The sequence below is a fragment of the Nicotiana tabacum genome, unplaced genomic scaffold (assembly GCF_000715075.1).
Source record: "Nicotiana tabacum cultivar K326 unplaced genomic scaffold, ASM71507v2 Un00003, whole genome shotgun sequence".
NCBI classification, from domain to species: domain Eukaryota; kingdom Viridiplantae; phylum Streptophyta; class Magnoliopsida; order Solanales; family Solanaceae; genus Nicotiana; species Nicotiana tabacum.
Genome location: NW_027438241.1, coordinates 957,947 through 984,625, shown reverse-complemented (window position 1 = coordinate 984,625; position 26,679 = coordinate 957,947). Strand labels below are relative to the sequence as shown.

The following is a 26,679-nucleotide window of genomic DNA, read 5'->3' as shown; positions in this document are numbered from 1 at the left end:
TTTATTTCCTTTGCTTTGTTGCTGCGACTATGTTGAGCCGGGGGTCTATTGGAAACAGTCTCTTTACCTGCACAAGGTAGGGGTAAGGTCTGCGTACACACTACCCTTCCCATACCTCAATTTGTGGGATTTGTTGTTGTTGTATTGGCTTCATGGGGGATTAGACCAAAGTTCCCGGTTTAAAAGAGAGAAAAATAAAACATTTGACCTAAGTTGCTCGGACTCTTCACTTTTAGTGTCGCACCCGTGTCGACACGACGTGGGTCTGGGTGTGGAATTCGTACCGGATCTGGTCAACCAAGTTTGGATACTTTGACCAACATCGACAAAGAAATAACAAATACAATAATTTTTGAAATCAAAATAAATGTTAGGGTGGAATTGAAGAAAATTAAATACCTTGTATATAGAAATTTCTATGTTTGTCCTTTCTTTTTATCTCCTTTTGGGATTCTCCTCTGACCAATATTTTTTCTTTGTCAGAATACCTTGTTAGTTTTCCACATAATGTCTCATAATTTAGATATATTTTTATAACTCTATTTTTAGATATTTGAATTATTTTTAGCTGAATCTCACCCGTATCCGTACCTAGATCCGTACCCCCGAATCTTAAAATTTAGATCATGAAGGATCCGACCTCTAGATCCGCACCGTATCAGACACCTACACCCGAGTCCGAGCAACTTACATTTGACTAGTACATGTATGTGTACAAGAAGCAAGGACAAGATATCCACAAATAAAAGAAAGTTTGATCAAGAACATATGATATCTTTATTGATCTCACATAAGCTTTTTATCATTCGCGTATGAGCTTTAGATCCTCTACATGGATCCTTTTTTGACCCTTCTGGATTTTTTTGAATGGATCATTGCACGTCAAGTAGGAAATGTAGAGCCCGCATGTTTAAATCTTGTTAACCTATTAGCTTTGCTTGAGTATTTTAATTTCTCCTCGAAGCCTTAGTATCTTGACCAAAGAAATGAAAATGGTACAAGTGAGTCAAAGCATAATACAAAAAATGCCATTGAATCATGATAGTTGCATTCTGAAAGATATCACGGGGATTAAGTTCCCTGATTTGTAATGTCACAGACTATAAACTCTCTTTGTACTGCTTGATGAACGTGGAAAGAATCAAGTGTTGCTAGATTTTTTTTCCCCTTCCTTTTTCTGTTATGGGATAAAAGATAATTGGAGTAAAAGACTAGAGCTCGTCTCCAATTTCTATGGTTTTGTCACACCCTATCCATAGGGAATGTCCTGCTTATCCAAGCAGGCGAGGATGCTACATATCCCACATAATATTTCACGTTCTCACTTTTTTGCTTGTTGAAGGTCAAGAAAATTAATCAAGTTATATGCAACAATTTTCTAGATTTAATGTATGTTTAAAGGTATAGACTATACTTCCTAATTGTGTCATAATTAGGAATGTCCGTATCCTAGTGAGTTGAATCGTTGAAAGTTGTTGCACATCTTGTAAATCTTATGGTTTCATGAATAGTTATTTTGGTTTGCAATAGAAAGCTGCTGTCAACTGCGAAATAAAACTTTTTTATTTGGAATACAATGAAGAGTAACCCTATTTCTTGGATGCTATTCTTTATTTCTTCATTTGGAATTTCCCCGGTGCTGACTGAATATAATCTGTAGCAGCAGTAGTGAAGTAATACGCCATCGCTTTGATCTACATGTCAACTTACGCCAATTACTTTGCTCAAATTGCTTGCAGGAGGCACATTGCTGTAGCCAGTGGGGCCATGATTTCCGTCCAGATTACAAAAATCTTGGTATTTTAAAGACTCAGTTTCCGAATGTTCCTGTGGTTGCTCTAACAGTATGTATTTTCTTATAGCTTGAAGAGAACAAATTTCCTCCTTTATTCGTTTAACTTTGTTGATTAACAATTCCTGAGCAGCATCTGGACTTGAATGTTTATTTCCAGGCAACCGCAACAAAGAAAGTACAGGATGATTTGATGGAGATGCTTCATATTCCTAGATGCATTAAGTTTGTTAGTTCAGTGAACAGACCCAATCTTTACTACATGGTATAGCTGTACTAAAAGTAAATTACAATTATAAATTTTGCAGCAATGGGCATCTATGTTTCAAATTTATCTGATTCATTTTGCAGGTGCGTGAGAAGTCATCTGTAGGAAAGACAGTGGTTGATGAAATTGCTGAATATATTCTAGCATCATATCCAAATAATGAATCTGGGATAGTTTATTGCTTCTCCAGGAAGGAGTGTGAACAGGTACTAGCACTAGCTCTGTTGTGTAAGATTCTATCTCGTTCTTTAATTGTATCTACAAACATGGTGTTGCACTGTGCTCGGGCACATACGAGTGATGGTGCTTGATTGGATGTGCAATAGTTTTACAAGGCATTCAGGTGCTAGAAGTTCACTGCTTGGGTGCCTAACGGGAACTCTTGATATCTTGATATTTGCTTAGTTGAAATAATTACACAGCATATAAACCACCCTGTAAAAACTCTATTGTTTCTCCCTTGGACTAGGTTGGCAGATTGTGATCTGTGATCAATTATTGGTGGTTCAAGTTGGGTGAGATTTCTTGTTCAGAATCTCTAATGGTTGTGCAAAAAGGATGCAGCTCATGCATGATTTTCTTTTGATCAGTAGGATAGGCTGTGAAAGGATCATGTTATTAACTACTTATCAAAAATAGAAGGCGAAATACATAAACAGCCCCTTTAAGTTGTCCTCAACGATCAGACAGACAGACACTTCAACTGACCCTTTTACCATTTTGACACTTCAAGTAGTTATTAAGTATATCAAGTAAACACCTGAGTGCACAGACCATATGCGTGAATTACACTTGCCTAATGAACCAATTAAAAAGTGACACTTGTAATTTTGATTAAAACAAAAAAAACCATCTGAGCCCTTCCAACACGCTCGCCCATCCTAGCTACCTCAAAGATTAATCAAATTTTAAGGGGCTTTGGGTTTAGATGTATGCATTTCACGGTAATACATTTAGTCAGATCCCAAAACTTTCGTTCTTCTTCATCTTGCAACACAGCAGCAACAATGGAAACTGCTAGGGTTTAGAGTTCTCAATTGCTTTTTTTCCTCCGCCGCTGGCGCCGCCAATGAGGGAGGAATTCGCTTTTTTACTTTCTGTTATTGCTAATTTCTTAAAGCCTAAAGCTTTAAAGCTTTAATATTTTCTCCTACTAATTGAGAGAAACTTTTCAGCTCAAAAAGAAACCTTTTTTTCATTCTCCACCGTTATTTCTAAATTTTTTCCTGCTTTCTTGTTCAAATATTTTTATTCAATTCCTAGTTTTGAGCAACAGATCTGGAAATATCAACAATCCTCAATATACTTCATAGTACTTATTTCCAATTTTTGTTTTCAGAATAAACTCTCAGGCATCAATAGAATCTTTCATCATATCGTCATCTTCATTGTAGAAAAGTTTTTTTTTTGGGGGGTGTTGCTGTTTTCCTTCTTCTTCAACATCTTTTGGCGTGGGCCACACAAAATAATTTAAACTGAAAAGGAGAAAAAATGTTAATGAAGTCCTCACGCGCTCAATTTGTAGAGAGACACAACTGATTTGCCATGTCAGCGCGAGGTGTTTACTTGAAATACTTAATAGCCACTTGAAATGTCAAAATGGTAAAGGGGTCAATTGAAGTGTCTGTGTGATCGTTGAGGACAACTTAAAGGGGCCGTTTATGTATTTCGCCAAAAAAGAATAATGTATTTAATCTTGAACTTGTGATTTATCCTTGGTGGAGGTGGTTTAGCTCGGGTTATATTTTGTGTCCAACATCTATTATGCAAGCCATTAAAGTTCATCATCCTCTTTTGATACCTTTTTCTTGTTAGGCTAGGAAATGGTGCATGCTTTGTTTCTGAGAAGAATTGGGTTTGTGATGTTCTTTTCTCGTGATGTACTTGCATCTAAATTGGCTTTCCTCCTTTGAAATGCTTATGATTATCCTGTTTCTATTAAATAAGTACATTCCCTGGAATTTTATCCTGTTTTGGGGCTTAGCTCACAGAAAATCAAATAATTATACAACCTGCTTAAGCTTGTAATTTAACTCGTTCTAGCTGTCCACACTCTAGCACTTGCTTTTGGAACTTACGTCCTTTGGATATTCACTTTCAAATCCTTCTTCTTATACCTAATTTGGTTACAATCTTTCCCCAGAAAAGAAGTAAAGAAGTTTACTTCGTTTTTTATTTATTTATGAGAAGCTAAAGAGGGATGTTATTCACAAAAACATAGTTTCAAACTTTCAATCTTATGCAAAAAGGCGCAACAAGGTCCATTCTCATTGTGTTTAGATAGACTGTACGGTAGATTAATGATGCTAATTTTGGAATATTCTGTTCTATTTTCACTTGGTGAGACATTGTGGTTTTGGTCACACAACGAACTGTAAAATTCTAAGGAGGTGCATCACTGGTTCAGATATAGTCTATTGGTTCGTGTATAAGGCCGGAAACCTGGAACATTCTGAGCTCATTATCTTTTTGATTGGTCTGGCAGCTCTTACGGAATACATAATTGGTTTATTACATTGCGTTCCACATTTTAGTTTTGAGTGGTCTCAACCTAAGTTACTCGGACTCGGGTGCGGGTGTCCGACACGGGATCGGATCCAAAGGTCGGATCCTTCATGGTCTAAATTTTAGGATTCGAAGATACGGATCTAGGTACTGGTACGGGTGCGGGGATTCGGCAAAAATAAATTAAAAATCTAGAAATATAGCTATAGAGATATGCATAATTATGAGAGATTATATGGAAAACTTACGTGTAACTTGTGCCGTGTAGAGTATAGTAACTGAGTCATTTAGTTTTCAAGTTGTAGGCAGGCATGTAGACACTCTCCAAAATGGCATGATTCATTAATTTTCCTACAACTCGCACAGCAAAGTATTAAAATGAGTTATTATAAACTTGTTGAAATATAACAAATAAAAGTTATAAAGAGATTTAGAGATACAAAAGAAATGAAACATACCTTTAGAAGTTAGAACTTAGAACTAAATAGACTAACATATATTCAAGAGTCACTAGTCAAAAGTTTTAAATAATTAGCTATTCAAATTAAGTTACTCAAATGACCACCAAAAAGTCTTACAGAAATTGTAAGTTCACAAGTTCATAGACAAAAAATAAGTACACAACATACACATTTAAACTATGCTAGACTTGTCACTTGAAACATTGTGCATGAGTACATTATTCTATTCAAAGGTCATCTTTCTCAATCTCTTCAATGTCAACTTCTTGCAAATCTTGAACTTCATCTTCAAAGAAGACTCCTTCTAGTTGAGGTTCGTCTATTGACAATTCAACTAGATCATTGATACTTTCATCAATATTAAAATAATCTCCACCTAAAACAACACCAAAATAAATTTAGAAGATTGTGAAAGGAACTCATCATGCTAAAAAAATTACTCAAGAAATATCAAATCATGGATATGTATATATACGGATATACCTAAATCCCAATATTTGCTTGGACCACTTGTATACTTTTCCTTTCTTCGAGAGAGCAAGCGAAGATTATAATGGATAAAAACTAAATCTTCGGCTCTAGAAGTAGCTAGCTTGTTTCTCTTGATGCTATGAATCAATGAAAAAGTACTCCGATTTCTCTCGCAACAAGATGAAGAAGCTGGCTGGGAAAACAATTTGTAAGCTAAACTTTGTAAAAGTGGAGCATTTACACCATGGTTAGCCCACCAAGATAAAGGTTCCTCATACCCCATAGCATCAATCACATGAAGCTCACCAAAGTAACCATTCCCACAACAAAATGCCCCATACTCCAAAGAAGCTTTCTTTAAATCATTCGGATCCTTGAAATATCTTTGAAAGCATTTGAGCCTATTTTGTGAAATCTCTATATCTTCATTAGATTTCAAGTATTTTGATAGTTCATAACTTGTATTGATAGGAAGACTCAAATGATCTAACAAGAAGAGTTTCCTACTCTAGTCGATTAATGCGATTTGTCTGAAAGCTATATAACCTTAATCATGAATAATTAATTATATTTCAAGTATTTCAATAGCTCAATATTAATTGGTGGTTCAAATCAAATATAATATAAGAATATAAGTCTTTGAATAAATTTAATTTACTTTAACTTGTATAAATTAAGTGTTATTAAGTTCTCTCATTCTTTGTTTATCTTCTAAAATTCGCTTATGTCATATTTCTAAAGTATTTCGATATTCTAGAACTTGTATTGATAGAAAGAATCAAACAATCTAACAAGACGGGATTCCTAATACGATAGTGGATATATCTTGTTATCGGTCAAATTAGTGAGATAAAGTCAATCGTTAATTCCAATCAAACATCTATTTAGATTTCAAGTATTTCGATAGTTCATAACTTCTATTTGATAGAAAGAATCAAATGATCTAACAAGAAGAGTTCCCTAGTCAATTAATGTGATTTGTTTGAAAGCAATATAACATTAGCCATGAATAATTAATTATATTTCAAGTATTTCGATAACTCAATATTAATTGGTGGTCCTAATCAAATATAATATAAGAATATTCTTCTTTGTCATTTTTTAAAATTATTTTAGCTCATTCTCAAATCATGTAATTTATAATTAGTCTTAAAATATGTGTCACAACATAGCATATAGTGGAGAACTAAAGGGTCAATTCTATTATGTACAATTTATAAATTTTCATGATCTTTGCGTGAACGTAATTTGTCAAAAAATTTACATGCTAATAATTAATTTAGAACTTATCCCGCGTTTCTTTGAGAAAGAAAATATTTATAAATAGTATAATTAGGTAAATTAATAAAATTTGTTTATTTAGAGCATATACTTATTTAATATATATGAAGTTTACTCAGATAAAAATATGTGTCTTTAAAGCATATACAATTATATTTAGTTTACAATTAAATAATTATTTATTATTTTGATTAAAACTATAACTATTTTTGGTACAATTAAAACTGTAATTTTTATAAACTTAAAACTATTTAAGACATAGTATATGTAATGTTTATCTCATAAAGCAAGTGGCAGAATATTAACAAACATATCAACTAATAAAGTAGTCAATTCCTAATTAGTCTAAGTCTTCTTTTTTCCTTATTCTGTGCATCGCTGTCTTCTTCTTCTTCCCCAACAAATTTTTTTCCATGTCTCTGCTTTTTTCCAGTAGAACAAGACCCATTCGAGCCCTCCCCAATAAGCCTCAGTCCAGTAGTCCACCACCCATCTACAACTTCTCTGCCCTAAAAAAAAAAATACTAGAGCTCTTGATTTCAGAAACCTGCAGCATGAACAAGAAGATTGATCAAGACAAAAAGCTTCAAAAGGACTAGTATAAATTACTACATAGCAGCGGAATTGAAGGTATTTCGTTTCCCATCTCTTCAAATCTTTACTTAGGGAAATCAATTCTCAAACTTTTCCCCAAAATTTTGGTCAACACACCCGATCTCGTTTGACCGGATCCGACCCAGATCCCACACCCTTACCCGTGTGGCGCCCAAAATGCCGAGTCCGAGTAACTTAGGTCTCAACCACTTAAATGTGTCTTTTCCCTATTATTGACCAATATGAGAGAGAGAGAGGGAGAAGGGGGTAGATGATGTTTTCTTACAACGGAGTGGTTAGGCTAATGTCACATCAAGATGAGAACTACATCAATGTTTAGCTTTTAACTTTTAGCCTTGGCGAATCTACTGTATATAGCAGTGAACAATATCTAGTCCTGCCCCTCTAATAGAAGTGTGGAGAGACAGCAATTTTGTTGGTAATGAATGGGCAAATTTTGTGATTAATTCATTTTAAAGTTATAGGGTAGTAGATGAATTAGCAAATAATTTTTTGTTCCTTTTAGTTTTTTTTCTTTTTGCCTACATTGTATTTGCATTGTGTTGTTTCGATTTTCTTATTGTTGTTACATCTCAAACTTTTGTTTCACCTTCTTATTTGGTCACAAACTGTAGGTTGCACAAGAATTGCGTAAAAGGGGAATTTCAGCCGATCACTATCACGCCGATATGGATGTAAATGCTCGTGAGAAAGTACATCTAAGGTAAAAGTTTTCCTTTGATATTTCTGTCTGCTCATTCTATATATACAACTAGCTTTTCACTGTAATTATTCATGAATATTGTCTTCGTAAACAAATGCTTCATTGTACCATTTTAGAGATTTTCCTTTTCCTTTTTTCTATCATGTCATGGACTCTCGTGCTGTGTGAATCAGCAACTTAAATAAATAAAAATGTGTTCTCTTTAACAACTTAAGCTTTTAGATGAGATGACCATACACTTCAGCATGGTATCAGAGCAAACAGAGGTCCTAGGTTCGAATCTCACTGTCAATCACTACCAAAAAGAATTCCACGTGCTTGGCTATGAGGCCTGCACGTGAGGGAGTGTGTTGCATGCAAAATTAAGTAATAATAGTGTGTTCTCTGTAACAACTTAGGCTTTTGACGAGATGGCCGCACACTTCAACAAGTCAAAAGATTTGATTAAGAAAACACCAAGTAGGTGTTAAAAAGTTATGTACAAGCTGTGTATGACTCAATCTCAGTCATCTACAGCCATATATCAAGTATGTCCAGCAAGATATGACTGCTCCTCTCATTATATGAGATGTATATGTCTATGGGCACGTATTATTTGAAAACAGTTCTTTTAACTGGAGTTCCTTTAATTGGCGTATTATGTTGTATTACATGTGATGTCCCACATTGGAAGAAAGTATTATACTTTGTCAGTTATCTATAAAGCCTCACAAGGGTAAGATTTAATTGGAAGAAAGTATTATACTTTGGTGGAGATTTAATTGTTCACTTATGCCGGCTGGCTTACTAGCCAAATGTTCTTATTCAAGATTTCATTTGCTATCCTAAATCTCTTCTTGCTGACCATTCCAACAGCTAGGTGTCTATTTTCAGTATTTGTTTGGTGGCTGTTGCAGCAGCACCTTGTCTCTTTCTAAGGGCTGTTCTTGCAGCACCATTCCTCCTTTCGATGGTCGTTCAAGCCGATTGTTCCGCTACTATGCCTCTTTCTGGTGATCATTCTGGCAGTAACATACCTCTCTTTTGTCTCGTTGTTTCTCACTACTCTGATATTGTTTATAGTTTCAGCAATATTAGCACTGTTAATCATGAGTTGTAGCATATTGACCATCACTTCCACTTAAGATTCTATGCTTCATTTTTTTTGCAAAGGTAAATTCTCCTTTTTGGGTTTTTAGGAGAGTTTTGGAATGTTAGAATATGCTAAATTAAATATACTGATCCCACATCAAAGATAATTATTTTTCTTTTGTTTAAATTATCTGTAAGCTCCTAAGACACTTGTTTAAGGAATTCTCCTAATCTTACTTCTTATATTTTCACATGGTTCTACTTAATAGCAAAGCTAAATAAGCACTTATAAACACTAAGAATTTTCTTTTTACTGCTAACATAATTTCAGGTGCTTGTAAAGGCAGAAAAGACATATTTCTTAGAGTTGGTGTCATTTCTTCAAAATGGATATTGAAATATTGAAGAAATAGTTAAGTAAATAAAAATGCACCCTCTTTGATAGCTTAAGCTTTTAGATGAGATGGTCATAAACTTTAATATGGTATCAACATGATATCAGAGTAGGCAGAAGTCTTGAGTTCGAGTTTCACTGCCACCATGATCGAAAAGAACTTTCACGTGTTTGCCCATGAAAACAGGCCACGTAAGGGGGGATGCTGACGATATAATTAAGTAAATAAAGGTCTACTATCTCTAACAGCTTAAACTTTTAGATGAGATGATTATACACTTCAGCAGTTAAGTATCCACATTAGTTGAGGGAATGTGTTGTCTCGTTATATGGTTTTGTGCAATTCTCACCTGGTGACGTTTTGAGGTTGAGGTAGGCCCATAATCCATTTACTTAACATGTATCAGAGCTAGGCCTATCCATATTTTCGGTTTACGTAATGTTGGGCCTAATGTTATGTTATCCACGCTGTAAGAAGGCACGGGAGAAAATATGTTATTGATATTGGATGATAAATACAATACAAGAGGTCCCTATTTATAGCTATACACTATAGGGAGATATTACTCCTCTTCCAATGTGGGACAAGACTACACTATACATCTCCCTCAAGCCGGTGCATACATATCATATGTACCGAGCTTGTTACACATGTAACTAATACGAGAACCAGTAAGAGACTTAGTGAAAATATCTGCTAGTTGATCATTCGACTTTACAAATTTGTCTCTGACAAAGTGACAATCGATCTCAATGTGTTTAGTCCTCTCATGGAACACCGGATTTGACGTAATATGAAGAGCAGCTTGGTTATCACACACTAGTTCCATCTTGCTGATTTCTCCGAACTTTAACTCCTTGAGCAACTGCTTGACCCAAACTAACTCACACGTCGCCACAGCCATGGCCCGATTGTGAGCACCTAATTTTTGACTATATTTGAATTTTTATCACCTTCTACTATGTAAATATTTTCAGAATTTAATATATATTTTTTAGCTTTGTTACACTTATATATATATATATATATATAGAGAGAAAAATTATTAATAATTTAAAAGGTCAATTATTACTATTAGTATTATTTTTATCTTTATTTTTAAATAAAATGAATTAAAAACCGAAAATAAATAAAAATTAATTATTATTTTTTTTTAAAACAAATTTCGAATGGGAATTAAAAAATAGGAAAAGTAGAAATATAAAATAAAAAAGTAAAAGTAAAAGTAGGTAGAAATTATTTAATAAAAAAAGTAAAAGTAGGTAGAAATTGTTTAATAAAAAAAGTAAAAGAAAGTGGAAAATTAAAAAAATAAAAGTAAAAGAATGTGAAAATTTAAAAAATGAAAAGTAAAATAAAGTTGGAATTTAAAAATAAAAAGTAAGGGTATCTGATTTTTTTTTTCAAAAAGTAAAAGTATGTGGGAAATAAAAAAAGAAAAGTAAATTAAGTGGGAAATAAAAAAAGAAAAATAAAAAAGTGGGATTTTAAATATATTAAAAGTAAAAAAAGTGAGAAATTAAAAAATAAAAGTAAAGGAAAGTGGGGAATTATTTTTAAAAAAAAACAAGAAAAATGGGAAGTGGAAATTCTTTTTAATTAAAAATAAAAAAATTAATAAAAAATAAAAATCTGAAAATTCCGAAATTGTTTTCTATAAATGGAAGAGAAATGTGATGAAAAAAAGAGAGGAAAGAGAAAAAATAGGGAGGAAGGAATTGAGAGAAATTTATTTTCTTCTTCTAGGATATGGAAATTTCTACTCGTGTCATTCTTTCTTCGTCTTTCTTTCGAAAAATCCAGCAAAATCACCCCTCCCCCCCCCAAAAAAAATAGCCTTTAAACCCAGCAAAAACAAGCCACTAAATCACCGGTCTTGCAAGGTCGATCGGGGTTGCAAGTCGCGATTTGTTGTTCGAGGTTTCGTGGCCGGTGAAAGCTCCAGTCAACACTCGTCGAATTGTTTAGCGCTCTTGTAATTTCATCTCTGTTAATTTATATCAAAGGTCCGTTATTTCCCTTTCTTCACTGATTATAATTGTCCATTTACCGTCTTGTCTATTGGTGTGATTATTGGGTAGCATGAAGTAGTAGTTCACTCTATTGATATTTGGATCATTTGAATCTGATTGTTTCCTTGTTCATATGTTTATTGGACCATGATGTTAATTTTAGAATTGCAAAGTTTTGTTTTGAGTTGATTTAATCGGATAAAGGGTCTAGTGAATCACTGTAATTTGGCTTGTTTACTAATTTTGTTCATGAGATTGTGGTGTCATTAGTTTTGTTTAAGAAATGTACAGAATATGGGATAATGGGTTGGATAATTTGCTTAGGCCACGATTTGTTTATAAGAAAATTGGTTTTTGGGCTGTTGGAGAAGAAAAGATTTTGGGCCAAAAGATTTAGTCTCATCAGGCCCAAAGTAATAAATAACATAGTTGACACATCTTTCTCTAAACTAGCCCACTTTTCTATAAATAATAAATCCAATTCTTCCACAAATAATTACATACCTCATGACCTTACAATAATCTCAAAATTAGTAATTGAATAATATTCGAACATCGTAGCTTGCTTTAGGCGCGATTAATAATAAATCATCGTGATTGTGGGTACGGTTTCCGTGGCATAGTCACGATACGTAATCCCCAATTCGAGTGTGCATTTCACGTGACTCGACCACAACTTCAAACAATAATAAATAAAATTAAACGCGTTGTAGATTGCGGGTGCGTTTCACGTGACGCGATTTGCGATGTGTATAAACAACGAGTGTACGTCAACGTAACTCGTCTAATATTAATTCCATAAAAGTTTAAAATGCAGTAATGTAATAAAAGCGGTAAAAGGAATAAAAATGCACATATAGGTTTAAAACATGTATTAAATCAAATAACTAGGCCAATTATTAATAGTTGAACGACCGTGCTAAAACCACGGAACTCGAGAGTGCCTCACACCTTCTCTCGGGTTAACAGAATTCCTTACCCGGTCTTCTGTGTTCGCAGACCATAAATAAGAGTCAATTTTTCTCGATTTGGGATTCTAAAATAAATCGGTGACTTGGGACACCATAAATTATTCCAAGTGGCGACTCTAAAAAATAAATAAATAATCTCAATTCGATTAATGTCACTTAAATTGGAAAAACTACCCTATCCCTGCGGGAAAAAGGAGGTGTGACACCGATATTAGGCTTCGGTGCTAGATCGAGCAACTACATTCTGTTTCTTGCTCTTCCACGAGACCAAATTACCTCCTACTAGAACACAATATCCAGACGTAGAACGTCTATCAAAAGGTGATCCTGCCCAATCAGCATCTGTGTATCTAATAATCTGCTCGTGGCCTCGATCCTCGAATAGTAATCCTTTGCCTGGAGCTGACTTTATATACCGAAGAATGCGAACAACTGCATCCCAGTGACTATCACAGGGAGAATCTATAAACTGACTTACAACACTCACCGGAAAAGAAATGTCAGGTCTAGTCACTGTGAGGTAATTCAATTTGCCAACCAACCTCCTATATCTCGTAGGTCTCTAAGAGGCTCCCCTGTCCAGGCAGAAGCTTAGCATTCGGATCCATAGGAGAGTCAATAGGTCTGCAACCCATAATTCCAGTCTCCTCAAGAATGTCTAAGGCATACTTCCGCTGTGAAATAACAATACCTGAGCTAGACTGAGCGACCTCAATACCTAGAAAATACTTCAATCTGCCCAAATCCTTAGTCTGGAAGTGCTAAAAGAGATGTTGCTTCAGATTAGTAATACCATCCTGATCATTACCAGTAATAACAATATCATCAACATAAACCACTAGATAAATACACAGATTAGGAGTAGAATGCCGATAAAACACAAAGTGATCAGCCTCACTACGAGTCATGCCGAACTCCTGAATAATTGTGCTGAACTTACCAAACCAAGCTCGAGGGGACTGTTTCAAACCATATAGTGACCTGCGCAATCTGCACACACAACCATTAAACTCCCCCTGAGCAACAAAACCAGGTGGTTGCTCCATATAAACTTCTTCCTCAAGATCACCGTGGAGAAAAACATTCTTAATGTCTAACTGATAAAGAGGCCAATGATGTACAATAGCCATGGACAAAAAGAGACGAACAGATGCTACTTTAGCCACGGGAGAGATAGTATTACTATAATCAAGCCCAAAAATCTGAGTATATCCTTTTGCAACAAGACGAGCCTTAAGCCGATCAACCTGGCCATCCGGGCCGACTTTGACTGCATAAACCCAACGACAACCAACAGTAGACTTACCTGCAGGAAGAGAAACAAGCTCCCAAGTGCCACTCGCATGTAAAGCAGACATCTCGTCAATCATAGCATGTCACCATCCTGGATGAGATAGTGTCTCACCTGTAGACTTAGGGATAGAAACAGTGGACAAAGAAGATATAAAAGCATAATGAGGTGACGACAGACGATGATAACTTAAACCGACATAGTGGGGATTAGGATTAAGTGTGGATCGTACACCTTTGCGGAGTGTAATTGGTTGACTAAGAGGAGACAAGTCCGCAGTAGGTGCAGAATCTGATGCGGGGCGTGAATCACCTGGGCCTGATGCTGGATGTGGACGACGATGATAAGTCAAGAGTGGTGGAGCTGCAGAAGGTTGAACTGGATTATGTGGAGGAACTGGAGCTATAGGTGGTGGAGCTACAACTGGAGCTGTAGGTGGTGGAACTGGAGCTATAGGTGGTGGAGCTGGATGATGTTGGGCATATTTCGATATGTGTTGATGTTACATTACCCATGTTTTAACCGCTTTTTGATGCTATTTGATCTTTAAAATGCCCAACATGGTTTAATTATTGGTTTTATGACTAATTGAGTTGTGTTTGATGATTTAGGGTGTTTGGAGTGCAAAAATATGAAGAAAAGGTGCTCTAGCTAGAGGAAGAGGGGTTGGATGCGTCGCATCCAATCTAGAAAAAAATCAGATTTTGTGCACCTTTAGCAGTGAAGTCGGCCCATAGCATCCGCCTTAGCATCCGCACCTGGGCAAAGCTGAGATGGAGGAACAAAGGGTGGATGCGAACATCCACCCTAGCATGCGAAGCTGAGAAGTGGAGGACGAGGTAGATGCGACGCATCCACCCCAGCATCAATCCCTGAAGCTGATTTGGATTAGAAATAGGAGAACTTTGGCCCACGACTTTTGTACGCAATATATAAGCCAAAAACGCCTCTTTTAGGTCATCTAACATATTGGGAAGGGGGAAAAAGCCACGACAAAGTTGGGGAACCACGGAATTCATCTTGAGTTCTTATTTTTCCTTCTTTTATTGATTATTATGCACTCTTGTGAATTATTTGATGATTGCATGAACATGAGTGGCTAAGAACCCTATTATTCTAGGGTCATGGGCTATACATGAATGTTGATGTTTGAAGTTTAATTTGACAAAGTTGATTTTATCATATTGGGTTGTTTATTTAATTCTGTTTTTCATTATTTTGCTGAGTAGCTAACAGTGGAATACTATCTACGAATCTAGAGTTGAACTTGAAAGTGGGAACTCTAGATTGCATATAGAATTAAATAGAGCAAGTTCTTAAACCCGGGCATCGGGGAACGGATTCGCAATTAGGATAGAAATATACCTAATTGTCTTGCTTGGTTGAAATACAGGATGTGTAAATGCATTCTTGTTAATCTTAATTCCATAGACATATAGGCATTAAGTTAGCTTGAATAGGCGAGTAAGAACTCGACAGATTCTTATGAGTAATATCAACCCTGTCAATCAACAATCCAGATAAATCAATTAGTTATTTTAAGCTAAGAATGCAACATGATTGTTAGATAACTCGTGACTCTGGAATATTATCTCCTATTGATTGTTATTCGAAATCATTTAAGTGTTGTGGTTGATCTCTAGTATTTCATTACTTGATAGTTTTTAGGTAGTAAATTAGAAAATTATCTATTTTGTGAGAAATCGCTTGAATCGATAAGTTATTTGAGTTTGAGTTAGTCAAAAGTTAATCATAAGTCTCCGTGGGAACGATACTCTACTCACTACTATATTACTTGACGACCACGTATACTTGCGTGAGTGTGTTTGGTCACAACACTGGAGTGACTGAATCTCCAAAAGTTGAAACTGGTAATACCTCAGAAATATCTAAGTGATGACCTGAACCTGTAAAGTATGATTGGGTTTCAAAAAAGGTAACATCAACGGACATAAGGTACCGCTGGAGGTCAGGAGAGTAGCATCGATACCCCTTTTGTGTTCTCGAGAAACCCAGAAATACGCACTTCAGAGCACGAGGAGCTAACTTATCTGTTCCTGGAGTAAGGTTATGGACAAAACAAGTGCTTCCAAAGATACGGGGTGGAAGAGAAAACAAAGGTAAGTGGGGAAACATGACAGAGAATGGAACTTGGTTCTGGATATTTGAAGATGGTATACGATTAATAAGATAGCAAGATGTAAGAACTGCATCCCCCAAAAACGCAAGGGAGCATGAGATTGTATGAGTAGGGTACGAGCAGTTTCAATAAGACGTCTATTCTCTTTCAGCTACCCCATTTTGTTGAGATGTATACGAACAAGATGTTTGATGAATAATCCCATGAGATTTCATAAACTGCTGAAATGGGAAAGACAAACGCTCTCGGGCATTATCACTACGAAAGGTGCGAATAGAAACCCCAAATTGATTTTGAATTTCAGCGTGGAAAGTCTGGAAAATAGAAAACAGCTCAGATCGATTTTTTATCAAAAATATCCAAGTGCACCTGAAATAATCATCAATGAAACAGACAAAGTAGCGGAATCCCAAGGTGGAACTGACCCGACTAGGACCCCAAACATCTGAATGGACTAAAGTAAAAGGTGACTCTGCTCGATTATCAAGACGCCGAGGGAAATGGGAGTCACCTTGATAATCGGCGTAAGCATACCCGCTTCCCAGTTACATGTATTAAGACTGAAGGCGCGGCCAACAAGCATACCTTCAATATTGTTAGTTTACAGATATGTATAGTGTAGTCTTGTCCCACATTGGAAGAGGAGTAATATCTCTTTGTAGTGTATAGCTATAAATAGTGACCTCTTGTATTGTATTTATCATCCAATATCAATAACATATTTTCTCCTGTGGTTCGATGGTTTATTTTGCTCGAGAGCTGGTTGTTGGATTGTTTTATGGTAAAATAAGCTTCTAGTTTCTGTTCATGACATTTAGGCTGTGCTATGGGGATCACGAAGCACTACTTGTTAAGAGTTTTTTTTTTTTTTTTTGATTGTTAAGAGTTTCTTTTTTGTTCTTTATGTTTTGACTTTGTCGCTTAAGGACATCTTGTCAGTCCTTTGTGTGCTCTTCATGTCTTACTTGAAATTTTTGTTTCTTTTTTTCCTCTTATGATGTGTATAGTTTGTTGTAAAATGTTTTGCTTGATGAGATCATTTTTTTATTAATGCCTTCTATCATTGAGAACATTTAGGGGAAAATAACTTACCTCGTAGATGGTTTTAAGTCATTTTCTTTTATAAATATCTCAATTGTTACTCTATTTCATTTGTTTCAAATAACACATAAATACTGTTGTTAGCCTTAGTATTCAGAATTATCACCGAGACATCATGCCATGTTACATCCCCACCTTCTACTGTTATTTCAAATAATACATGGCTTTTAGTACACAAAGCTATCGCTAAGAGATCACCTCATGCCCATCCCCACCTTCTGCTATTACCATAAGTTACCTACCTTTACACCCAACCAATCTCTGGAAAATGATCTAACAAATAGTTTTCCCAAAATTACTACGCATTGAAAATATTTCATACTAAGAGCAGAAAAAATTGTGATTTTATTCTACTATTTTAGCTGCACGGTTATAGTTCATGGTATCGGTTTCTTAATTGTAAAATCTTATTCTAATTCAATAAGTAACTTATATGTGATGTCATAGGTGGAGTAGTGGGAAATTGCAGGTGATTGTTGGTACGGTATGTATCATGAAGTTCCCTGATTTCTTCTAATTTTCAAATGGCAATCACCATACTTAGAAGTTCTTTTCTTTTTCAGGTCGCATTTGGTATGGGAATTAACAAGCCAGATGGTTAGTACTTACCAGGTTATGTCCTTTTGACATGTCTTATCATATAAATTCATACATTAGTGAGGATATTATTCTTCCCTGCCTCCGCCCCTGGGTGCTTAGAAAAGGTTCATTTGACAAAAATTTCTTTAAGCAAGCTTGTGGATCTTACTCTATAAACAAAGGGTTTGTTTGATAGAAAATGCGATATCTGAGGATTGCTATCACTCAAGATTGGATAATATGGAATGGGTTAAGAGTCAGATAGGGAACCTTTCTCGGACACATGGTTTTCATTGTCCTAATAATAATCTAGTTATTATATATCAAAAAAGAATAATGATCTAGTCTATTGCCTGATACGCGACGTGATTAATTTCTTCCTTCCAATATCTTAGGCATTAAGATTTTCTTTCCTTCCCCGGACCCTGCATGAATGCAGGATGCTTTGTGCATCGGGCTGCCCTTTTTAATAAAGTTATTAACAAGTGATTGCCTAACCCCAACTCTATCTTCGTCGACTTTTTTTTTGTTTCTTTTTCAGAACCAACATTCTTTATCTCAATCGAGATACGATGTAAAAACATAAGGAAAATAGCAGCACAAATGCACAATAATTTCAAACCAGTAAAAGATTTTTCAATAAAGAAAATCCTACCAATTCTTCTTCAGCAACTAGTTAACATTAATTGCAAGCAAAATATAAATAAGGGGAAAAAACAAAACTGAAATAATTGCAAGTTGAAAAAAATTTAAAAGGAACAACTAAACGGTATCTTTCTAGCAATCTGGAAATAGCCCGTCAGATATGCGGAGGAAGGAGGGATGGGCATATGGTAGTCATCCCTGACGGCCAAATAGAACAATGATAGAGCAGCTGCAGCCAGGGAAGGTTGGACGTGGGATTAGATCATGGGAATGGGTTGCATAGAAGCAGCATCGACAGCAATGACAACAGAGAAGGGTTGGTTTGAGGCTGGAATAATGGTGCCAAACTGCAGCCATGGATATTTCGTTAGAACCTGCTAAACAACAACAGCAACAAACCCAGTGTAATTCCACAAAGTAGGGTCTGGGGAGGGTGGAGTGTACGCAGACCTTACCCCTACCTTATGAAGGTAGAGAGACTGTTTTCGATAGACCCCTGACTCAAGGAAAAAAAACTAAAAAGAAGCAGAAACAACAAGTAGTGGCCATAGCAAGCAAAGGTGATATATAAATCGTAGCGATAGAGACAACATATAGTAAAAGAAATCTACGGATACGAAGAAACGAAAACATGAGACTAATTCTAATGTTATCGGCATGTAAATGAGATACACCCGCTTAACCACTATCCTGCTACCCTAATTCTCAACTTTTATACCCTCCTATCAAGGGTCATGTCCTCAGTAAGCTGGAGTAGCACCATGTCATGCCTAATCACCTCTCTTCAATAATTTTTAGGCCTACCTCTACCTCTCCTCAACCCTCTCCCCCTGCCAATCTCTCACACCTCCTCACTGGGGCATTAATGCACCTCCTATTCACATGCCCGTACCATCTCAACCTAGCTTCCCTCATTTTGTCCTGCACGGGGGCCACTCCCACCATGTCCCGAATATCAACATTCCTTTTCTTATCTAATCTGGTATGCCCACACATCCATCTCATCATCCTCATTTCTGCTACTGTCATCTTTTGGACATGGATGTTCTTCACATGCCAACACTCTGCCCATATAACAGAGTAAGTCTAACCACCACTTTGTAGAACTTACCCTTAAATCTTGGTGGCACCTTCGTATCACATAAAACCCGGGAAGCGAGCCTCCATTTCATTGATCTCACTCCAATACAATGTGTGACATCCTCGTCAATCTCACTATTACCTTGGATAACAAATCCGAGGTACTTGAAACTCCCCTCTTAAGGATGACTTGTGAATCCTGCCTCACTTCCGCGTCTGCATCATGAGTCACGTTGCTAAACTTACATTCCAAATACTCTGTTTTGGTCCTACTCATCTTGAAACCTTTTGACTCCAGGGTCTATCTCCAAACCTCCAGCCCCGCGTTAACACCACCTTGCGTCTCATCAATTAGTATTGTGTCATCCGCAAATAACATGCACCATGGCACCTCCTCTTGAATGTGCCCCGTCAGAACATCTATCACCAAGGCAAATAAAAACGGGTTAAGCACGGATCCTTTGATGCAAGCCCATCTCGACAGGGAAGTGTTCCGAGTCTCCTCCCACCATCCTAACCCGAGTCTTAACGCCATCATACATATCCTGGATCACCCTAGTATATGCTACGGGCACACCTCTAACCTCCAAGCATCTCCAAAGAACCTCCCTCGGAACTTTGTCGTAAGCTTTCTCTAGGTCAGTGAACACCATCTGCAAGTCCGTCTTTCTTTCCCTATACTGTCCACCAGTCTCCTAATAAGGTGAATGGCTTCACCCAGATGAAGTTTTGACCATCTACAACCTGCTATAATGGGGAAAATAGGTGATTCACACATGTTGTAGCACGATTAAGAAAGTATAATGCTGTTAAGAGATGATTAGCATCTCCTGGGGAGCATCGGGTAAAATTGGAACATACACGAACAAGAGGAAGAAGAAAGAGAGAGTTGATGGTGTAGCAAAGCTAGTTGCTGACTATCTATCTACCAGCATTAGTAGAGTAATGCAGTGTAGACTCTTCAGCACTAGGATGACTGCAGTTCAAATAGCTTTATGTGAGAAAAATCAAACATTTACGATTCACTGGAATCTTGTTTCCCCAGTCCTATCATTCAGTAGAGACGGAAAAAGATGTCATTTGCTGGACAGTTGTCTTAATACATCTTATCGAGAAGTTTGCTTGAAATGTATAAATTTCTTATCCATCTAAGACATTTAGAAGCAGCTATTGGAAATGGTCTTTCCGTTTTTTAACAGTGTCCTCATAAGATTGAGGGACCATGGGTGGAATTCTGTGTCTGTTTCTCACCTAGTTCTCTTCTTTCAAGAAATGAGAGGAGTTCTTTTCTTGTAGTGCCCTAATAATATTGTTAATCTTCTTTACTTGTGAAACAAAATTATCCCTAAGCTTCTTAGACGTCAATTTCCTTTTCTACTTTGTGGCGAGCAGAACATAATAGTTAATATTGCTTCTTCTATTAATCTGTTATTCATAGAGGTATTCTGCTCTGATATGGTAAACTCAGTCCTACTTATTCATAGTCAGATTTGTCGTCCATCACAGCTTGAGCAAATCAATGGAGACTTACTACCAGGTCCTAATTCCCTACCCCAAGCTTATTTTGCATGATATAGGCTTTCTTTGTCTAACTGTCTTTCTACAGGAAAGTGGTCGAGCGGGAAGGGATGGACTTCCTTCTGAATGCGTTCTTTTCTTTAGACCTGCTGATGTTCCTAGGCAGGTAAAATTTGTTTGGACTGATACTGTTAATGTTTGAGAAAAGGCATAAGTTGCCCCTTAAACTTGTCCGGTAAAGACATTTACACACTTTAACTTTACGGGCGACCCATCACCCCACTGTTCTTGTTTGAAGCGAATTTATTTACCACCTAAAAGGTGACTTGGCAAAGAATGTGTCTTCACATTCCCATAAGCGCGTGAAAGCAAGAAACTGTGAAAAACTAACTAATTTGTGCACGTGTCATATTTCAATTGGGTGTTAGCTAATTATACTTAATTATTGATTCTTAATAATTTTGCATATTTTATTTTTTCTTATTCTTTACTCTCTTTTTTCTTTTTGTCCTTTCCTTCTTTTTCTGTTCTCCTTAATCTTAAGGTCTGTGGTCTTCAATGGTGAAACCACCATAATTGTCCGACCAAGATTTGGCCGGAAAATTATTGTCACCACCCGACCTCTTTCACTCCCATTTTCATCATCTCCATCACCTCACATAAACCTCTCCATCAACTAAAATTCCAAACTCCACCAACAACCTACATTCTCATTTCCATCGTTGGCCCTTTTGCTGCCGGTCTCCATCATTTCCCTCCATACCCAAATTCCAAAAATTACTGCAACATTCAACCTAAAAAGACTTAGCTAAAATATGCCCTTCTGCTCTGATATTTAATTCCAAAAACATCCTCCAAAGGTTAATCATGGCATAGAACATGAGTAGCTATAAAGAACAATAACATGGCATTTTCCATTCTAATCATCATTAGCATATGAACTTTTCTTATAAATCCAATAGGCTTGACAAATAGTTTACGGGTTCCTAATTAGATGTAGCTAATTTCCAAATTCTTCCATTATTTTTTATATTATTTCGAATAGTCTACTTTAGGGGGGAACAAACGCCGGAAGGAAGAAAAGAGGAAAAAATGAGGTGGAGTGAGGGGAAGGGTTTATTCTAGTGAAAAAAAAAATTAAAAAGGAAAAAATATGGTAACGACACATGTCACCACGTGTAAAATACAGTTTTGATCGGATATGGTTGTGACATATTAGGGGGTAAATAAATTCGCTTCAAACAAGAACAGTGGGGTGATGGGTCACCCGTAAAGTTAGTGTGTAAATGACTTTGCCGGATAAGTTTAAGGGGCAACTTATGCCTTTTCTCTTAATGTTTTAGTGCAAGATGATGTAATATGTGGCTGTTGTGGTTTTTGGGCAGAGTTCTATGGTCTTCTACGAGAATTCTGGATTGAAAAATCTGTATGACATAGTACGTTATTGTCAGGTATGGCTCCTCAACTCTTTGCTTTGATGTTTTCTGTGCCTTTTTTACTTGGTTGGCTATAATGTTGGCTGTTGAGAATTTTTTCATATTAGCGGTTGTGTTGTCTATATTGATGTCATTCTGATTCCATGCGCATACCTTTTAGTTATCTTATTCGCTTGCTATTAAAAAGAATCCATTAGTAATATAATCTTACTCAAGGGATATAGCAACAGCTCATTCTGCTTAGAATATATCAGTAGTTTCTTCTCCCAAAACCAGCTAAGGTACTTGGATAAGCCTATATAAATTGAGAATTATACAATTATAAACATTCAATATGCCCTGTAAAAGTGTGCAAATAAGCAGAAGATTTTGCTGGTATGGAAAGGAAAAAGTGATGTAATTTCTTAGTAATGTTTGAAGGTCACCTTACGATATCATCTGATTACCTAAACCCTCACCCTGTCCACATATGAGGAAGACAGTTTAGATGATAAACATCTTTTGTGCCTTCTCTTGTGCTTTAGTTTCTGTATGGCTTCCTCCTAAATTGACTGTTGAAGAATTGTCAGTAGGATTCATATGACAAAACTTAATACCTCTTTTCTGTTTCAGGACTTCTAGTCACAATCACGATTTGCACATTTAATGTGAAAATTTCCATCATAATAGAACTACCCCAGCTATCCTTTTTTTTTTAAAAATATAGGGAACTTTATTTATATTGCTTTTTGTTATTTGTGAGCACTCAAGGCTAATAACTCTAGATACTTCTAATTTCACATAGTATTCCTTTTGAACATTCAATCTAATAATACAATGCCCATTCAAACAATATTTTGAAAGAAGTAATGCCATGTGCTATTTTCAACTGTGTTTTTAGCTTAATTCTTTTTGTCATCTTCTGAATTATACCATACTGGTCATGCTGAATTCTTCCCTTCTCAAGAAGACGTAAGCTTTATATAGATTGATGCAGTCTCTTCCTTTATTTCTGGTACTATGCATGGATGGACCTCCTTTGTGCCAGTTTATTGATCTCCTACAATCATTAACCAATAAAAAGCTCGGTGTCAAACTTAGAATATGATAGGGAAAAAAACTTAGAATATGAAAAAGGCTCCATATTAAAGCAATATGTTTTTGATGAAGAGATTTATAAATGGCATCAAGAAGATGCAAAAAAGAAATACAAAACAGTTTTCTAGCTCCAGTACAATGAATCCTAGACTAGAGTTAATGAGCTAACAAAGTCCAAAAAATTGTCAGGGGAGTTTACAGGTGTAAGAGTACTTCAGCTGTACAAAAATAAAAGACATTTAGTGTTAAGGGAAAGGTTTGGAGTTGCTATTCCTGCCAGCTTTCCAGCTTCTGCTATAAACTTGCATACCATTTTGATGTGAGATGCTCTTAGAGTACCTCGCTCCTGAATACATCTTTTTTAAGCTGTAATTGAATACTCCCTCCGCCCCAATTTGTTTGATGCAGTTAGGATTTCGATAGTCAAACTTCTCAATTTTGACCGCAAATTCGGCCATAGAAAATCGTTAAAGTTTTTTGAAATAAAATTTACATATTTGGAAACTACATAAAAGTAATATAAATCTCAATAATTAGCAATTCAAAATATTTAAAAGGTATATGCAAAAATCTGGTCAAAGAAAAACTCGTTTGACTCTCGAAATTCGAAAGTTGCAGACTAGTTAGATTGGGAATGCAAGAGAGTTTGTTCTGATATTATGCTGGTTTTCCATTCCTGTCAAAATAGGAATGATGGTTCTTGGTTGCTTAATCCGTAGTTATATGTACTGACATTATTTAACCAGTAAGTGACAGTTGCCACAAGTATACCGGTTTTATAGTTTTGCTCGATAAGAGCCATTGCTCCCAAGTTATAGGGAACCCGGAACTCAATTTCTACTAGTGCTCATGTGTAAACAGTTTATTGTTAACAATCAGCTAGAGGAATAAATATCTTTTTGTTGCAGTCTAAAAGAGAGTGCCGTCGAAGTGCTTTCTTCCGACATTTTGCTGAGCCTTTACAAGAATGTAACGGTATGGTTCACTAACTTCGTAAGTGGATTGTGATGTTAACTTGTCACAATAGCCAGAAGAGCACCACAACTTCACTTGACCTTCATCTTGCTCAGGAATGTGTGACAACTGTGCCTTTTCAAATGAGGTGAAAGAGCTGGATGTCTCAAGTACGTTGTGTTGACTTTAATAGTCATACCAATCTGCTTTTTATGTCTATGAGTTCTCTAAAGGCATGGCTTTACCTTAGTCTGTCTTTCGCAGTCTTCGATAAGTTATGTTAGTTTTAGTTATCAACCATTTTCTTGGATTTAAGATATGATCATTTTGATCCGACAATAAAATTGTTGATATATATATATATATATATATATATATATATAACAGATGTTCTCTTTCAACAGTCTCCAACAAATTAACGAATATCCTAGTAGTGAATGTTTTCTGCAAAAGCAGCTTTACTGAGTAATATACAAGCTCACGAAACGTGAATTCTTACTTTAAAATGTCCATATTTCACTTGGCTTTAGTTTTTCATTTTTCTAGTATACTTAATCTGGGCATATATATGATGCAAATATTCGAGCTAAGGAAGTCTGTTCTTGTTTTTGCATGTTGGCTTCTTGTCTAAGTCTGAATTTTATAGTAGATATACAAGGACAGCACTGCATCGTTCTCTTCGCCCCTTTTTTTTCCTTGAAATAGAAGGAGAAAGGTCTTACTTATTCAAGGGGGATGAAAGATAAATAAAGGGATAGGGAGCTTTATAATAGGAGAAGGAGAAGGGTTGTGGTTGGTGTGTCACTGGGCTGGTAGGGAACCCGTAAGAAGGGGGATGACTGCCCTAATTCACATTGAGATCTTTGACATATCGAGTAACGCCTCTTTGTATTAATTTTTTATTAAGCGGAAAGGGAAAAGTTATTTTCTGACAAACAAAAAGAAGAATCGACAACTCCAGATTCGTACTTTTAATTGAAAAATATTTATTTTTTTGTAGCAGTTCAATTAAGATGGATAGACCGGCATAGATCTATATTTACTTGTATTAGTAATAAATTTCCACATTGATTAAGGGAATCTAAAGTGGTGTATAAAGATTATTCGGTTATCCACTCATTACCTTACGTGTGGTTTGGTGCTCATATTTTCATATGGCATCAGATCTAACCTTTGATATGCTGGTTCATTGTCTAGTACTCATTTGGTTTTCCTTCCTTTCTAATAGGGATAATTCTATTTATTCTCTTCTCAGCTCATTCTTACGATTTTGGACTTCTCTATCACAATTCACAAATATTCCTGCTTATTGAATCATCATCTAGTTATTCTCTTCTCAACTCATTCTTACGATTTTGGACTTCTCTATCACAATTCACAAATATTCAAGCTTATTGAATCATTGCCTCTACTGTTTTGGGCTTTTCTCAATTAACTCCTAGCTCATTTGAGTCATCTGCTCCAAGCGTACTCTTTTTCTTGAGTCACTACGGTCTATCTCCTTTAAAAAATTCAAATTTGAAAGATATAAAGTCACCCGATGATTAAGGGCACTTTATCAAAAAATTAAAGAAAGGTTTATAAAGATCTACTCCACCAATTGACTTAGGGTTGGGTTGGATGGTCAATTTCTTTGACAACTAGCTGCACTGAAAGAAATCATAGTATTTAGGATTTCTAAGCTCCATTTCTCTCTCTATTCTTCTTCTTTTTTTGTTGGAGGGTGCACAACTATTGTTGCGATTGTTCTGTACTCCAATTAAAAAAATATCATCCTTTCAGATTTTATCACATCTACAATGCGATGCTTCAAATTTAATCTTGTTTCCCATTGGGAAGTATCTTTCTGCTTATGCTTTATTTGTGTGCAGGTCATGCAAAACTCGTTGTCTCTATGCTGAAAGATATACAAGAGAATGATCAGAGGGTCACAATGTTGCAACTGGTGGAAAAGCTAAAGGTTAATCAGAAGAACCTAGGTAAGTTTCACAAAATCATGGCATTGCAAAAAATATGCTTTTCTTAGAGAAAAAGGAAGTCCAAAACAGAGTCTTGAGCAAAAGCAGTCTCAAGTATCATTAGGCCAAATCAATTCTTTATGTCAAGGGGAAAATATGGCTACTAAAAGCAGCTTTTACATGGATATAGATTTTGTGTCTTGTCTCAAAGTTGGATTGTCTCCCCCCTTAGCATGAGCGTGTTCCCCTTTCATCCACTGTCTTGGTCAATGCTTATATTGAGAGCTTAATGTCGGTCTAACTGAGCAGCTTCTTTCCAAATGCAGTATTTTATTATCACTCTGCTACTTTTTGC

At 36.0% G+C, this 26,679-nt stretch overlaps 1 protein-coding gene across 2 annotated transcripts in view; it reads left to right on the top strand.

Annotated features, from left to right (window-relative positions):
• The window catches only part of LOC107814520 (ATP-dependent DNA helicase Q-like 2), a 36,566-nt gene that overhangs the window by 6,785 nt on the left and 3,102 nt on the right, over window positions 1-26,679 (top strand). For both annotated transcript variants that reach the window (XM_075248621.1, XM_075248622.1), the window contains exons 6-17: window positions 1,740-1,844; window positions 1,953-2,057; window positions 2,144-2,266; window positions 8,008-8,096; window positions 17,525-17,561; window positions 17,641-17,674; window positions 20,866-20,918; window positions 20,988-21,065; window positions 22,285-22,350; window positions 24,321-24,387; window positions 24,483-24,536; window positions 26,238-26,345. In XM_075248621.1, the coding sequence (XP_075104722.1) occupies window positions 1,740-1,844; window positions 1,953-2,057; window positions 2,144-2,266; window positions 8,008-8,096; window positions 17,525-17,561; window positions 17,641-17,674; window positions 20,866-20,918; window positions 20,988-21,065; window positions 22,285-22,350; window positions 24,321-24,387; window positions 24,483-24,536; window positions 26,238-26,345 (919 nt within the window). The remainder of the gene's footprint in view (window positions 1-1,739; window positions 1,845-1,952; window positions 2,058-2,143; window positions 2,267-8,007; window positions 8,097-17,524; window positions 17,562-17,640; window positions 17,675-20,865; window positions 20,919-20,987; window positions 21,066-22,284; window positions 22,351-24,320; window positions 24,388-24,482; window positions 24,537-26,237; window positions 26,346-26,679) is intronic.